Below are 16,830 nucleotides of genomic sequence, written 5' to 3'. Positions count from 1 at the left end.
CTGTGGTAACAGGTTTGGGGCATGGTGGATGCTGCATATAGGGTCTTGTGGGGCCTCAGTCTTGTGGGGACTCTTGTGGAGTCTCAGTCCACACCCTTCCTCCTTGGCAGAGAGGTGTCTCATGCATAGGGATGTTTGGCTTGCATGTATGTCTGTGCCTCGTGCCCGTGGAGGCCAGGAAAGGGCATCGGGTCCCAGGAGCTGGAGTTAAAGACAGTTCTGAGCGGCCATGTAGGTGATGGGACCTGGGTCATCTGCGAGGTCAGCACGTGTACCTAAAGGCTGAGCCATGGCTCTGGCTCCTTGGCAAGGCTGGGCTTTTGTTCTTGTTTTGTTTTGTCTTCTCTCTCTTTTTTTTTTTTCTTATTTGGTTTTATAAACTCATTTATTTTTAATTTATTTGATATGTGTGTGTGTCCACAGCACTTGGGTGGTGGAGGCAGGGGGATCTCTTGAGTTCAAGGCCAGCTGGTCTACAAAGTAAGTCCAGGCCAACCAGGGCTATAACACGTAGAAAGTCTGTCTCAAAACACTTAAGCCGGGCGTGGTGGCGCACGCCTTTAATCCCAGCACTCGGGAGGCAGAGGCAGGCAGATCACTGCTGTGAGTTTGAGGATGGAGTTCAGGATAGCCAAAGCTACACAGAGAAACCCTGTCTCAAGGAAAAGAGAGAGAGAGAGAGAGAGAGAGAGAGAGAGAGAGAGAGAGAGAGAGAGAGAAACAAAAAAAACTCTTAAAAAACCAAAAACAATGGGAAGGCCTTCTTTATGAAAATACTCTCCTGTCTGTAGCCAGTATCATATAAACTGTCCAAGATCAAATGATTGGAGATCCTCAGACACCTGCCCAGCCTTGTCATACAGCGCGTGGCCGTAGACTGTTCCTCTTTGGTTCCCCTAGAGCTGCTGAGCTGCTCTAACTCCCACTGTGGTGATTTCTTAACCGTTCTCACCTTCCTGTTGTTTCCAGGTGGCCCCACCCATGTTGACTGTAACATCTCGGCCACCGGGACCCTCCCCAATGGCACCCTGTACGCAGCCAAGGGTTCCCAGGTGGACTTTGGCTGCCGAAGTGCTGCGCAGCCTCCCCCCGAGGTGGAGTGGTGGATCCAAGCCCACAACGTCTCAGAGTTCCTCGGAAAGAACCTGTCAACCAACAGCTTCACCCTGATGCTGATGTCACAGAACCTTCAAGGCAACTACACCTGCTCGGCCACCAACGTGCTCAGCGGGAGACAGCGAAAGGTGACCACCGAGCTCCTGGTCTACTGTGCGTAAGCAGCACGCCCCTCCATGAACTCGATCTGTGCGCCTTCCTATCAGCTTTAGCACTGCTTTTTACTGCCTCACAGTTTCCTCTGTGCTGTGGCTCTGTGGCATGTTCTAGTGCTTCATTTCTTTTCAGGGCTGGATAATACTCCATCATGTGTCCGTGCACAGATCCTAACATGTTTCATGGCCTATTTCAACATACATGCACATACCTGGAATGTCAGATGAGGATTATCCTTTCTCGAAGCATGTTCTTTTATTTATTTATTTTGGTTTTTCGAAACAGGGTTTCTCTATGTAGTCTTGGCTGTCTTGGACTCACTTTGTAGTCCAAGCTGGCCTTGAACTCACAGTGATCCACCTGCCTTTGCCTCCCAAGTGCTGGGATTAAAGGCATGCACTACCATGCCTGGCTCTCTTATTTTATTTTTTTAAAGATTTATTTTCATTTATTATGTATACAGTGTTCTACCTGCATATACTCCTACAGGTCAGAAAAGGGCGCCAGATCTCCTTATAGATGGTTGTGAGGCACCATGTAGGTGCTGGGAATTGAACTCAGGACCTTTGGAAGAGCAGCCAGTGCTTTTAACCTCTGAGCCATCTCTCCAGCCCTAGAAGCGTGTTCTTATCTGGAATGTAGCAGAGTCCTCCAAGCCATAGAAGGAAACTTAATACAGAGCTGCATACGTTTATTTTTTATTTTTTTTTTTGGTTTTTCGAGACAGGGTTTCTCTGTGTAACCTTGGCTATCCTGAACTCGCTTTGTAGACCAGGCTGGCTTCGAACTCACAGCGACCCGCCTGCCTCTGCCTCCCGAGTGCTGGGATTAAAGGCGTGCGCCACCACGCCCAGCTGCATACGTTTATTTTTAATAAACGTGATAACATTTCAAAATATTAAAAAACAAAAACCAAACTGGTCATAGTGGCTCATCCTTGTAGTCCTAGCACTTGGAAAGCTGAGGCAGGAGGACCAGCATGAGTTTCAGTCCAGTATTTGCTATGAAGGGACTGAGGAAGGAAGGAAGGCAGGCAGGCAGGCAGGCAGGCTGGGGGTTATCATGGGAAGACAGTTGTTGGAAAAGTGTTTGCCTCCGAGCATGAGAAGCCGAGGTCAGTTCTCAGCACCCATGTAAAAAGCAGGGGTGTGGCGGCCTTTACATGTGATCCCCGTGTTGAGGAGGAAAGGACCAGGATCTCTGGGGTCACTGGCTAGCCAGCCTAGCCTTCTGGGCGAGGTCCAGGCCGGTGAGAGTTTCTGGCTCAAAAAATAAGGTGGGAGACCCCTGAGGAACAACATCCAAAGTTGAACCTGGCCTTCACATGTGCGCACACACTCACACATGCACACACACACCACCCTGGCGTCTGACTCAGAGTCTGAGGTGAACCACGTTCTCCTCTGTTCCTGTACAGGGCCCCCTTCATCAGCCCCTCAGTGCTCTGTGGAGGTGTCTTCAGACTCGGCCGCCCTGGAGCTCACCTGTAGTTGGGATGGGGGATACCCTGACCCGACCTTCCTGTGGACCGAAGAACCTGGGGGAACGATCGTGGGGAATTCCAAGCTGCAAACACTGAGCCCGTCCCAGCTGTCGGAGGGCAAGAAGTTCAAATGCCTTGCGAGCCACATAGTGGGACCAGAGTCGGGAGCCAGCTGCGTGGTACAGATCTGTGAGTCTGCCTTGCTTTGTCCTCGGGTTGGGGGTTCACCTGTCTTCCTTTCTTCTCAAAGAATCGTTTGATGGTAGTCCTGGAAGAGAAACTCAGTGTTGGAGTGCCCAGAATTCCTCTCACTTCTTATGCCTCAACGGCTATTGCCTGTAAAGTTTAAAGATGCCTGGCTCAGGTTTTTCATCGTAGCAAACACTGACTGTGTACACGTGCCCTCGTTTTCAATTCACTCAGCCTGGCACAGTGAGCAGGACAGATCTGATGGCTCGGTCTGTCCTCTTTGTTACGTAACAGAGGAATACCCCCCACACCCCAACCTTGGTGGCTTAAACGTTTGTTGCCTGAAGATTTTTGGTAGGATGCAGTTGTGTGGTGTGATGTGTGTGTGGTGTGTGTGTGTGTGTGTGTGTGTGTGTGTGTGTGTGTGTAGCCAGAAAACTTGGAAATCAGGGTGCTGAATTTATGAAGAAGATAAGCTTCCCGTGTTCTCGGTAACATGCCTGGTGAGCTGTCTCTTTTCCATGTGGGACCACCCTCCATGGGGCTGCCACAGTGTCCTCCCAGTGTGGTGACCCACTTTTCCAGGAGCCAGTGATAAAAGCTGAGCTGAGCGGGCACATGTACCCTTTGTAGGACCTAGCCTTGGGAGTGGATTGGTCCACCTTCTGGAACGCTCTTATCTCTTAGTAATGAGTTACTACCTGAATTGCACTTTCAAGGGCACTGGGGGAGAGTTATCAGATTCCTTTGTTCTTTTTCCGGGGTTGGGCTGGAGACAGTAGATCTCACACATAGTAGGATGTCCTCCCCCTGATCTCCAGGCCCAAGGCTTCACCTCTTGAGAGATAAAAAGGAAAGCAGGGCAGGGGCAGAGCACTACTTGCGCAGACTGAGCGAGGCTCTGGGTTCTGTGCCCAGTACCTGCTGCACCCCTGCAGAAGCGGCTCTTGCTGGATTGCCCGCTAGGGCTTAAGTGGTCCTCCAGCCTCAGCCTCCAACATAGTGAGACCACAGACAGCGAGCCACCGTGCTCCACTGCAGATGTTGCAGAGTGGCCTACAAGTCCATTTGATGGGAGCCGGGTGTGGTAACGCATGCCTTCCTCCCAACACTCAAGAGGCAGAGGCTGGTGGATTGATTCAGAGTTCGAGGCCAGCCTGGTCTACAAAATGAGTCTAGGACAGTCAAGGCTATGCAGAGAAACCTTGTCTCAAAAGAAAAAATCAGTTTGGTGAAGAACCTTGGGTGAAGGGCCTCCCTTGGCCGACTGCCATGTAAGGGTCTCTATATCCAACCCCAGTGCGTGGTTTCATTTCTATCGGGCACTTACATGCCATGTTTTTTTTTTGTTGTTGTTGTTTGTTTTTGTTTTTTGTTTTTCTGAAACAGGGTTTCTCTGTGTATCCTTGGCTGTCCTAGACTCCCTTTGTAGACCAGGCTGGCCTCGAACTCAACAGCAGTCCGTCTGCCTCTGCCTCCTGAGTGCTGGAATTAAAGGAATGCACCACCACGCCCAGCTTTGTCTTTGTTTTTTCCAGCCTTTCTTCCTATCCTTGCCCACTGCCTCCTCTCAGAAAAACTCTTAAAATGGATAGGTACTATGCTGGTCAAGTATGTGTGACATTTTGTTCGTGTGGGTGTTTTACCTGCATGTATGTCTGTGTACCACGTGTGTGCCTGGTGCCCTTGGAAACCAGAAGACAGCGTTGGACCGCTGGACACAGGAGTTAGGGATGGTTGTAAGTTGCCATGTGTGTGCTGGGAATGGAACCCAGGCCCTGTGCAAAAACATCAATGTTCGTCTTGCTGTGATGAAACACCGCGACCAAAGCAGAAGAGTTTTATTTGGCTCATACTTCCTCGTCACTGTTGATCATGGAAGGAAGTCAGGGCAGGAACCTGGACTGGCTTGGTAGACCAGGCTGGCCTCAAACTCACAGAGATCCGCCTGCCTCTGCCTCCCTGACTGCTGGAATTATAGGGGTATGCCATGGCCCTGGCCAGCATGCATTCTTACAGAACTCAGGACCACCAGCCTAGGCATGGCCCCACTCCACAACTGGGTGGGCCCTCACATGGCGGTCACTAAATAAGAAAATTACAGGCTTGCGTAGCATACAGCCCCATGTTATGCAGGCATCTTCTCAAGTCAGGCTCCTTCCTTTCTAGCTTGTGTCAAAGTTCACATAGAGTTAGCCAAGTGTAGCTTTTAATGGCTCTCAGTCATTTCTTCAGCCGGGTAGATGACATTTGGAAGAGTGAGCATGCTCTGCTTGTCAAGTCTCGTTCCAAACATGACCTCTGTTTCTGGAAAAGCCGAGGAAAAGTCACCAGGGGCCTTATTTAAGGAGAAAAAAAAAAACCCAAAAACATTTCCAGACTCTGGTTTCAGTGCCCCCGAATATTAGCATGCTGTTGAGGCTTGCCACTCATGTTGGCTTCAGGACTCAGAAGGAGATTTGGGTTCCCCACAGAGAGGGAGGAAAGGCACTGTCTATCCAGCCCCGAGGAAACATCTTTCCTGAGTTTCCCAAGTGGCCTCAAGCTTTTCTCTTCTGTTGGCCTAACCTCGACAGCAAACTTGGAGGCTCTTCCAAGCCTGTTGGCCCCTTCCCTCCTCTTCCCCCCTCTTCTTCCTCCCAGGGCGCCCGGTCTGACGTCCTAGCCTCTGCTTCAGAGCCAAGAGCGTGGCTTCATTCTACCAGGCAGGATCTCAGAGTTGTCACGGTGTGGACCTCAGAAACCTCTTTAGGGTGCCATCTTAGCCCAGTGGTTCTCGGCCTGTGGGTTGAGACCCTTTTGGGGGTTTGTATATCGGATATCCTGCATATCTTGTATTTCCATTGCAATTCGTAACAGCAGCAAAAGTAGAGTTAGGAAGCAGCGACGAAAATAACTTTATGGTTGGGGCTCAATACAACACAGGGAACTGTATTTAAGGGCTGCAGCATTGGGGAGGTTGAGAGCCACTGTCCTAGCCCTTCTGGAAGACTTTGCATTCGAGAGAGGTTCTCCTGCAGAGGACAAATAGACCACTTCCGGCCTTCTGTGTTCCTCTTATCTTGCTCAAGTCAGGTGACTCCACGGTGTTGGGTGGCTTTTCTTGGGGAGATGGAAGCAAACATCCAGTCGCCACAGCTAGGGCACAGGTGGCAGAGAGTCCAGCGTAGTGAACGCGTGACTCAGTAACTTACCTGAGTTTTTCATCTTCCCTCCTCTCTCATGCAAGGAATGTTCGGAGGAAATTCATAGCTGTGCAGCAGGAGACCGTCGTGAGTCATCCAGGGCAGCCCTGGGGTCCCCAGAACAGGACTCCTCCTGCAGGAAGGTGTGCCCTGGTCCCTTGAGGCTGTGGACACATTCAGGGTTACCCCACAATCCCTGTGTCATCCTGTGGGTCCTTCCAAGAGGGAGGTGGGAGGTCACAGAAGGAAGACATTCAAAGCCTGTGAGGAGGGGCATGGGGCCAAGGACTGCAAAGGATGTGAGGTATGGGGGTACACGTCTTTAAGCAGAGGCAAGTGGTATTTGTGGGTTCAAGGCCAGCCTGGTCTACTTGGTAAGATGCAGGCCAGCCAGGGCTATATAGTGAGGCATTGCTTCAAACAAACCAAAACAAGACAGAAAACAAAAGCAATGAAGGGAGAAGAAAGGGGCTGCTGTTAAGAGCAAGAGCAGCCGGGCGTGGTGGCGCACGCCTTTAATCTCAGCACTGGGGAGGCAGAGGGAGGGGGATCTCTACAAAGTGAGGCCAAGACAGCCAAGGCTACACACAGAGAATCCCTGGCTCAAAAACAAGTAAGTAAGTAAGTAAATAAATAAATGAGCAAGTAAGAGCAATTCAAGCTCCTAGAAGACCCAAGCCCCCTGTGGCAGTTGTCACGTCAAGGCAAGGAAACAGCCACCCTGTTAACTTCTTAATCCCCCTTATTGGCCTGTGTGTCAACATTTAACATGGCTAGTGAACGTGTACTACTTTATGTCTGTATGTGTTTGTGTGTGCGCGCGCGCACGCCATCACAGTGCAAGCATCAAGGTCAGGATAACTTTTTGCTTTAACTTTTGCTGCATGCATCTCAGAGATCCAGCTCAGGGTGTCAGGACGCCCTTTTACACTAGGAGCCATTTCCCTGGGCCGTGTACTTCCGCTACCTAGGTGTGTAAGACGAGCCTGGTGTGACCCAGGCTCTCAGGGCCCGTGGTCATCAGCTCACTTGGTTTCGCCCAGAACTGGATTGGTGGTGTATGGGAAGCCTCCTGGCCCAGCAGCATTCCCAGTCCTAGGAAAAGTAGGACAGTGGGTCAGCCTGTGGCTTAGCCTCATCTCTTATTTAACTTGTGTGACTGAGCAAGTCGCTTGGCTTTCTTTGCGCCTCAGTTTCCGTCTCTACAAAGTGGGAGTAATCTCAGGCTCCTTGTGTATAGAAAGTGCTTTTTTTTTTTTGTAGCCCAGGCTGACCTCGAACTCGTGATCCTCCTGCCTCTGCCTCCTTCAGCAAATCCTACCAGTGTGTGCCAGCACTACCGGCAAAAAGTACTTGATAAGATCTTAGGCTTCCCAGCCAGGCGTGGTGGCACACGCCTTTAGTCCTAGCACTTGGGAGGCAGAGGCAGGTGGATCACTGTGAGTTCGAGGCCAGCCTGGTCTACAAAGTTAGTCCAGGACAGCCAAGGCTACACAGAGAGACTCTGTCTCGAAAAACCAAAAAAAAAAAAAAAAAAAAAAAAAAAAAAAAAAAAGATCTTAGGCTTCATTCTGGAGAACCGACATGGGGTGGGTGTGGGAATTAGGAGCATTAATTGTTTTGCTTGGAAAGGATAGGCCTGGACTCCTGAAACATTTGCCTCTTTTTTCCCCTCTTCCGACCCCCAGCGAGCCCCTTACTTGAGTCTCAGCCCATGAAAACTTGTTTCGTGGGGAGCAACGTGACGCTCACCTGCCAAGTGACAGGAGCCAACCCACCTGCCAGGATCCAGTGGCTGAGGAACCTCACGCACCCAGAGGCGGCCATTGAGCCCGGCAGCCGCTATCTCATTACCCAGCACGGCCAGAGCTCCTCTCTCACCATCCACAGCTGCTCCCAGGACCTGGACGGAGGCTTTTACGTCTGCCGGGCCGAGAACCTCGTGGGGGTGAGGGTGGTGGACATCTGGCTGAGTGTGAAAGGTAGGTGCTGAGGGTGAGGCCCGGAGATTAAGAGCCTCAGAGCAGCTGCACCATTGAGGGGGGTGGCCTCGGGGCCTCTCTTCACGTGGGCCGTGGCCAAGTGAAGATGGCACGTGCTCTTGCCTGTGGCTTGAGAAAATTAGTGTGCAATCCTGGAAGAACTGACATATGCCTAGGACACAAAAGATGACCCCTTTTACTCATCAAAGGATGTGTGCTAGATAGAACATGCCTATATACACGCATGCACATAGGTGCACGCTCACATCTGTAGTGAATTGTAACAGGAACATGAGCACGTAGCTCTCTTCTGTCCCACTGCAGTGTGTGGAGCTCCCCGAGGCGGAAGGGCGCGTTGTAGAATCGTTATGTACAGTGTTCATATCTTAACAGTTTCATGCCCTGTGATTCGTCTCCTTCCCCTCGTAAACTGGGCATGATGGCACCGCCCCCAAATCCCAGCACTCAGGAGGCACAGAAGGGAGTATGAGAAGTTTAAGGTCATCTAAGCTACACAGAGAGTTTGAGGCCAGCCTGGGCTACAGATCCTGTCTGAAAATGAGAAAGGAAGGACAGACAGACAGATGCAAGGGAGGGAGGAGGAAGCAAGAGACAAGACAGCTCCTTTAGGCCAGAGCTGCTCAGAGCTACTCACTTTTTGCCCAAAAAGATTTTACAGGGTCCCGGGTATGAAGATACATTAAGCAGGTATCGAGTCAAACATTCACTTACGAGAAATCATAAAGCAATTGTTTAGGGGAAACTTTTTTGAGATGGATGTGCACTTCCACCATTCTTTGATTGTGTGTGTGTGGTTTTTTGTTGTTGTTTTTTTGTTTGTTTGAGACAGGGTTTCTCTGTGTTAGCCTTGGCTGTCCTGGACTCACTTTGTAGACCAGGCTGGCCTTGAATTCACAGCGATCCACCTGCCTCTGCCTCCCGAGTGCTGGGATTAAAGGTGTGCGCCACCACCCATCTTAACATTCCCCCAGCCCCATGGTGAAAGATTTAGTGGAGACTTGGTTTTTGTGGGCTGGTGTGTGCCTGGGTCAGGTTTCTACCCTCCTTTTTGCCCCTCCCACATTGCCAAGGTTTGACTGAGCTCAGTCGGCCTCTGTGTCCTCTGTTCACTCTTAGGGCAATATCAAGCTTCTCTCATATGTTTATTTTTTCATTTGAGATGGTGTTTTGACATACAGGCCTGGAACTTCCTCTGTAGACCAGGCTGGCCTTGAACTTGTGATCCTCTTGCCTCAGGCCAGTGTCACCACACCCAGATGTCACATTTCTTCTTTGTTTTTCGAGACAGGGTTTCTCTGTTGTAGCCTTGGCTTTCCTAGACTCACTTTGTAGACCAGTCTGGCCTCGAATTCACAGCGATCCGCCTGCCTCTGCCTTCCCAGTGCTGGGATTAAAGGCGTGCTCCACACCCGGCTCATATTTCTTTTTATGTGTGGCCAGTGCCTAAATTCTCTGTCCTGGCTGGTCAGTGAGTGGTGTAGCGCAAACCTTTAATCCTAGCACTTGGGAGGCAGGGGTGTTTGGAGCTCTGTGAGTTCGAGGCCAGCCTGGTCTACAAAATGAGTTTTAGGACAGCTTAGGGCTATATGAAGGAACCCAGTCTCTAAAAACAAAGAAGCAGAATCTTTGTCCTGGTCTGTTGGTCTGCTGTTTACTGTAATACTGACTCTCGCTGGCGCCTGGTCCCCCTAGAGCCCCTTGACTCTGCAGTTGCCCTTTGATGTACACGCTTCCCTTGACTCCGTAGATCCTCCCTGCCTGAGCTTGGTTATACGCACATGACACCCAGGACAAGACAAGAAGTGGATTTGGGCTGAAGAGGGAGGTTGTGTGTGGCCAGTGAAAGTGCTCACGACGTGGTCTCTTTACAGAGCCTCTGAACATCGGCGGCATCGTGGGGACCGTGGTGAGCCTCCTCCTGCTGGGACTGGCCATTGTCTCCGGGCTCATGTTGTACTACAGTCCTGTGTTCTGCTGGAAAGGTAAGAGCCCCTTGGGTTCCCCAGCTTCGCTTTCAGGCTTTAAAAAAAAAAAAAAGCTGTTCGGTGGGGCCCAGAAGATGGCAAAGCGGTTAAAAGCACCGGCTGCTCCCCAGAGTACCAGGATTTGATACCCAGCATCCAAACTGTTGGCTCACAACTGTCTGTAACTTCACTTCCAGGGTACCCAGTCTCCTTGGACACACAGACATAATAGCAGCAGGCAAAACACCCATACATACAGACATAAATAAATAAAAATTCAAAAAGCTGTGGGTGGGAAGGCAACTCTATGCCCAGCTTCCAGCTGATGCCCTGCTCTCTAAACGCTTCTGTGGAGCAATATGTGCAATAGTGAGGTACCTAGGGGGCACCCGCAAACATTCTGGATGTTTCTTAGTTGTCCATCTTTTGTCAATATGAGTTTTTTTTTAATCTTTAATTATACTTCCGTTATTTTCTCTTTCTGTGTGTATGTATTGTGTGTGGGTGTATGTGCCCACATCTGCCCATGCAGAGGCCAGAGCAGGACCTTGGATGCCCCCTCCCTCTCCCTCTCCCTCTCCCTCTCTCTCTCTCTCCATCTCTCTCTCCCTCTCCCTCTGTCTTCCTTTCTCCCTCTCCCTCTCTCCCTGCATTACTGTCTTGAGGAGGGTCTCTATGCACTGAGTGCTCACCCCTTTGGCTAGGTTAGCTGGCTGGCCCAGCAAGCTCCTAGGCTCCATCAGTCTCTCCCCACTAATGCTTGGGTCCCAGGTACATCCAACCATGCCTGGCTTTTTTTTTTTTTTTTTTTTTTGGTATTTGGATTTGGTCTCAGGTCCTCCTGCTGTTGAGTCATCCGTCTCCGGCAGCCATTGTTGGTTGGATAGAAAACCCTGAGGCTGAAGTGATGTGCCTGGTACTTACTTCTGTTTTCTTTTCTCTCTTCAGCAGGGAGCACTTTCAGGTGAGTGTTCCTGGGATTCTGATCCCAAGCCTATTTCCTGTCTTTTCTTGTCACTGCTGTTTGCATTCCTTTCGTGAGAACAGAACTAGTTACTCTGATGGGACCAACCTTGTGCCTGACCTTGGCCTAGGGGCTTCGGAAGCTTTGTGGGAACGTCTCCATCTTTGACGTCATACTACGGTGGGGGTGACATGCCTGTCTTACAGATGAGAAGGTGGAGACCCAGGGGAGTGGTTTCTGCAGGTGAAGCCAGGAAGCAGATGGTAGAGTCTGTCCTCAGACCAGGGTCTCATGGGTTCTAGAGCCCTGTGTCCCCTTATAGTGGGAGCCTAGGGGTTGGGCACGTTGAAACATGTGGACCATGTGTGCACATGGGCCAGGTGTTTGCTTTTCTTTCATTTTCTAAAAAAGAGCTAAAAGGAAGACCAACTCATACAATGCTTCCGAAGACGAGTCCAAGCGTGCGCAGAAGTTCCCACTCCCACAGGAAAATTCAGTAAGGGGAAACTAAACAAAAGGAATTTGTATATTGTATTTCCCAAGGTGATCCTGGGTAGTAGAGAGAATTCTTCTTTATTTAGGATCCGAGGATAAGTAGTTCCCTTTTTCTCTCATTCCTCACAATGACTGGTTCTAAAACCGTCTTTCCTGGAAAACCAGTCCCCTTGGCTGCTCTGTGTTGCAGGCCACTGTCAGGGAGATGTGTGTTCTGGGGTTATATTCCCAGGAGACAACCACTGTGGTCTTGTGAGAGGTGGATGGCTTTGGGGCCACGGGCTGGGGTCCCCATTTCACAGAGGGGTGTGAGGATGGTGAACTGTAAATGAGGTGTGTCCCCAGTCCGAGGTCAGCTCAAAACATAGCATTCTCTGCTTAAGAAGCAGGAGGCTGGGCAAGGTAGGCTGCAGCGGTGGTAAGCCAAGTGCAGTTCCACAGCAGGCTGCTGGGCACACAGCCCGCGTGCAGTTGGAGGGGAAGAAGACCTTACCTGAGGATCAGGAGAGAGCTCCGGGAGTGAGATGGAAATCAAGCCATTCTCGGAAAGAAGCTGGGTTTGCTTTTGTTTGTTTATTTGTTTGAGACAGGTTCGTAGGTATCCTAGGCCTGCCTCAAACTCCCTATGGTAGCTAGAGATGATTTTGAATTTCTGATTTTCCTGCATCTACCTCGCAAGTGCTGGAATTCCAGGAATACCCCACCTTGCATATATTATTATATAGGCAAGCACTCCAGCCAGTGAGCTGGAGCCTCCTACCCAGAATGCAGCATCTATATACATTCCGCGTTAGGAAATACTGAGCTAGGTGCTTGGGACAATAGGATAGGGACAGTATATAAACTCACCATCTGTGCCTACATCTTGTCCTAAGGTTACAATCTCATTGTCACAACTAAAGCCATGCTGACTGCACGAAGAATGTTCCATAGTCTTAGAGCGACTGCAAGCAGCTAGTGTTTTCGGGGCTCGAGTTGGGATAGACAAGATGACTCCCCGATTACTTTTTTCTTTTTTTGGAAATTAGGGGACAGGACATGGGTGACGTCATGGTTTTGGTGGATTCGGAAGAGGAGGAGGGGGAGGAGGAGGAAGACAAAGAAGATGTAGCTGAAGAGGTGGAGCACGAGAGAAATGAGAGAGAGGAGATGCCAAAACAAACAAGCAAGTATGGACGCGTTCACAGGGTGACTGCGCTCGTCAACGGGAACTTGGACCGCATGTGCAGTGGACTCCAGGAGCTCCAGGGTAAGCTTGCCTGCCGTCCAGACTCTCAGATCTGTGCCGTCAGCTTTCCCAGAGGGTGTCGCTAAGGAGTAGGGGCAGTTTCTTTTTTGTTTTTGTTTCTTGTTTTTTCAAGACAGGGTTTCCCTGTGTAGCCTTGGCTGTCCTGGACTCACTTTGTATACCAGGCTGGCCTCAAACTCACATCAATCTTTCTGCCTCTGCCTCCAGAGTGCTAGGATTAAAGGCAAGGCATGCACCACCATGCCTGGCATATAGGGGCAGTTTCTTAAAGCCTAGGAGAGTTAGCTGGCTCAGGTTTAGTCTAGAACCCGAGACTCCATGCTAGGTCGAATGTTCCATTCCCAAAAAGTAAAATGTAAAACATTTCTGTGTTAATGTACGCCACAAGAATGATGCTTCATGGTGGTGCACGCCTTTAATCCCAGCGCTCGGGAGGCAGAGGCAGGTGGATCCCGGTGAGTTCAAGGCCAGCCGGCTGCACCCAGAGACCCTGTCTTGAAAGACCAAAACCAAATTTTGTATATGATTACCTACAAATGACCTCCTTAAGGAAACTATGAAATAAACATAGAGTTCATGTTTAGCTGTGGGTCCTGCCCGATGGACTCTTAATTCTGTGCATGCAAATTACTCACAGTCTAAAGTCCACATCACTTCTGGTCCCAAGCATTTGAGTAAGATAATCAGCATGTATTAACTACCCACATAGGGAAGAAGTCATCCAACAAAGTATGTGTGGGGAAGACACAGTACGGGGATTGTTGCCTAGGAAAGAAAGCCCTGTATTGTCTGTGAGTGGGCAGCCTGCTAAGACCAGCAGCGAAGCACAGTGAAATGCACAGGGAAAACTAAACTGGAAGTAAAATTTATCCAGTGGTAATAGAAAGTCCTAGACGAAGCCAGGCATGGTGGCGCACGCCTTTAATCCCAGCACTTGGGAGGCAGAGGCTGGCGGATTGCTGTGAGTTCGAGGCCAGCCTGGTCTACAAAGCGAGTCCAGGACAGCCAAGGCTAACACAGACCCTGTCTTTAAAAAAAAAAAACAAAACAAAACCACCCAACACTCCCCCCCCCCAAAAAAAAGAAAATCCTAGGCGAGTTTGTGTTAACGGAGGGGTTTGATTATCTAATGGTTGACACATTTAAAAATCCTGAGACCAGGTGTTGGTGGCACATCACCTTTAGTCCCAGCACTTGGGAGGCAGAGGCAGGTGGATCTCTCTGAGTTTGAGGATTGAATTCCAGGACAGCCAGGATTATATAAAGAAAACCTTGTCTCAACACCCCCTCCCCCCAAGAATGTATGAGAGGTGAGAGAGGTACTTCAATGAGGAGCAAGCAGCTTTGGGGTTTGGGGACAAGGTTGCACCAAGGCATGTCTGGGAGGGCAGTTGAGTTTGAGTAAGTAGAGGAGAGAGACCATCTCTGGTCTTGAGTCAGGAGCATGATGGGTGACAAGCATCAAGCCTGATGGGTTCTGCATTCAGTGAACAAGTGACTTCTGGGTGTGGTGGCAGAAGCCAGCGCTTTGGACGTGGAAGCAGGAGGAACAGAAGTTGAATTATTCTTGGCTACATAGTGAATTTGGGGCTAGCCTGGGCTACATGAGACTCTGTCTCAAACAAAACAAAATGAAGGAGATTGTTATATGCCTTGCTCAACCTCCTCCATGAAATCCAATTCTTGTGGTTTGCCAAGATGACAGGGGGCAGGAACCACCCTCCCACACTATTGAGATCATTTGGTTCCATCTTTACCCCCTCAACAGATGACAGTGGTGAGCAGCAAAGTGACAGTGACATGGCTCAAGAGGAAGACAAGCCAGTCTGATGAAGAGGATGGTCCAGTGGCAACGCTGTCTTGCAAGTTCATCCAGTCTTGGCTGCCCTCTCACCTCTGTCCCGGCGAGCTTGTGTTAGGGACACCCGGGGACAGGGACGGGCACTCACCTCTCCTTCTTTCACCGATTTCATTTGATGTGAGTTACCTCAGCAGCGTGAAATGCGCCAGGAAGCAGCAGCCGTGCAGGCTGAGGGGCCACTTTGCTGTGACACCTGCCTCTACCCAGGTTGATTTACTGTGATAGACACTGATGGCGGGGGAGGGGGGCACTTGGTACCTGTGCACTGTACTAGTAGTCAAGGTTTGCAGCCAGCCCAAAACAAATCCGGAGGCAGGGCTTTTTTTTTTTTTTTAAATTCACTGTTGAGGTGAAGAGCCAGGCGCCTTCCTAGCAGAGAGGAGGTGACATCTACCGGAAGTCAGTTGGATTGGGCCTGGGAGTCGCTCCAAGGCTTGAATTCTTTTCTTGATGCGTTGCCTCTGTGTCCCTATCTGGAACACCCGTGACACAGCACCAACCTTCCAAGCTCCTGAGACATGTAGGAGGTAGGTCAGTGTGTAAGACTGCCTAGGGATGGGCTGCATAGAGCTGCTGCAGGGGCCTTCTTTGTACACTGAGTCAGCTCGGCCCAATCCAGCTAATCGTCTTTCCTAGCTAGAGAGGGATGCATCTGCCCTTACAGTGTTACGGTGCACAGAGCAGAGCTGGGTATAGTGAAACCCTCCTAAATGATGGGCCTAACGTCAACTCAGCTTCTCTTTCTTCATGTCTCCTGTGCTGGAGAGACATCTGACATGAACTGGTCACAGTCCGCTTGGCCTCAGTGCCTGTGTCTTAGAAATAGGAATGTTTCCACCTTACTAGGAGGATGTGCTGATTAAGGATGGTAAATCTCAAAAGAAAATAGTGATGAGCTTGCCTTGGGACAGCGAGGCTCTGGGGATTGTTACTTTTTAAAATTTCTTCTACATATTCTGACGTCAGGGATCTTCTGAGGGTGCAATAGGTGTGTGCTAACCCATAAACATCTGACTTGAAATTCACTCTGTGCTTGTGCACATCCTCCTTAAAACAGGACAAGAGCTAGGGCTTTAAGGACCCTAACACTGGGCCCCAAGATTCCTGGGGAGCTAGTTAGCAGTACCTGTAAGATGTGGGAGGGGTGCCCATTCTCTTTGAATGCAGGGGCTGACATGAAGACAGCAGGGCCCAGGGCACAGGGGAGTCCAGCTGGCCGTGAACTTAAGCCCCTGGGAAGTGTGGTCCTCCAGTCTTTGTCATTTCATAATGGGATACTCAGGTTGCTTTCAGTCCTGGGAGCTGGCCTTGCCTTTGAGGGCCTTGAGGGCAGAGTGCCTGAGCTTGTCTGCCACGCAGAGGCAACTTGAGAAGAGGGGAAGTCGATAGCTGGGACCATGGTGACTGCTTTGTGAGATCACTGGGTGCTTCCCACAGCTTCCTCTTCTGCCCCCACCTGGCAATAGGAAATATTTGAGGGTTTTCCCACTAGCAAATGGGAGCTTCAAGGGCTTGGTGCCAAATGCTGTTCTGAAGGCTTGACCAGTTATTGTCACTTTTGTTAGCCTGCGTGCACATGTATAAGATGGTAGTTAAGTTAAGCACTAAAGGGCTTCATGTTTGAAGGATTTGTGAAAAAAAAAAAACTGGAGCCCTCACACCTTTCTTTTCCCTTAATGCAGTTCCATACCCAGACCTCAAGGCATATGGCCAATGGGTTACAGACGCTGTATGGGAAAGTCCAACTTGTGCATTGGTCTTTAAAAAAAAAAGACAAAAAAAAAAAAAACTCATCTGCATGTATTAGTCAGGAGATCCACTTATCAGAACCAGGAAGAAAAGCACTTCATGGTTGCTTGAATCACACTGATTTCCCTCAAAACCCCGTAGACGTGGGAGTGGGGCTCTATAATCCTGTGGCTTTGGCATTGGGCCCATTTCTCACAGTCGTAGAAGGAAGCACAGAGAAGTGTCGTCATCACTGGGTACTTGACATATATAGTGCCAATCAGGTTTCTGACCACAGGACTACCAGCTGCTGCAAAGACTAACTGCACATGGCTCTGTGGGACTGACCTTACCATTTGACAGGGAGATTTGGGGAGAAATTAGTTCTGAGGTTATGAATTTTTAAGACTTTTGGAATAAAGTTATTTTTAAACATA

At 49.9% G+C, this 16,830-nt stretch overlaps 1 protein-coding gene across 2 annotated transcripts in view; it reads left to right on the top strand.

Annotated features, from left to right (window-relative positions):
* The window catches only part of VSIG10 (V-set and immunoglobulin domain containing 10), a 27,463-nt gene extending 10,633 nt beyond the window's left edge, over window positions 1-16,830 (top strand). The window contains exons 3-9 of one of the 2 annotated variants that reach the window (XM_084762193.1): window positions 970-1,269; window positions 2,690-2,944; window positions 7,818-8,111; window positions 10,004-10,114; window positions 11,045-11,060; window positions 12,584-12,804; window positions 14,573-16,830. In XM_084762193.1, the coding sequence (XP_084618319.1) occupies window positions 970-1,269; window positions 2,690-2,944; window positions 7,818-8,111; window positions 10,004-10,114; window positions 11,045-11,060; window positions 12,584-12,804; window positions 14,573-14,634 (1,259 nt within the window). In that variant the 3' untranslated portion in view covers window positions 14,635-16,830. Of the gene's footprint in view, window positions 1-969; window positions 1,270-2,689; window positions 2,945-7,817; window positions 8,112-10,003; window positions 10,115-11,044; window positions 11,061-12,583; window positions 12,805-14,572 lie in introns of those variants that run through there. The other variant, XM_084762194.1, reaches the window with a different exon arrangement.

This window comes from Acomys minous (genome assembly GCF_964271855.1).
Source record: "Acomys minous genome assembly, chromosome: 16".
In the NCBI taxonomy this organism is placed as follows: domain Eukaryota; kingdom Metazoa; phylum Chordata; class Mammalia; order Rodentia; family Muridae; genus Acomys; species Acomys minous.
This window is presented reverse-complemented; position numbering and strand designations above follow the sequence as displayed.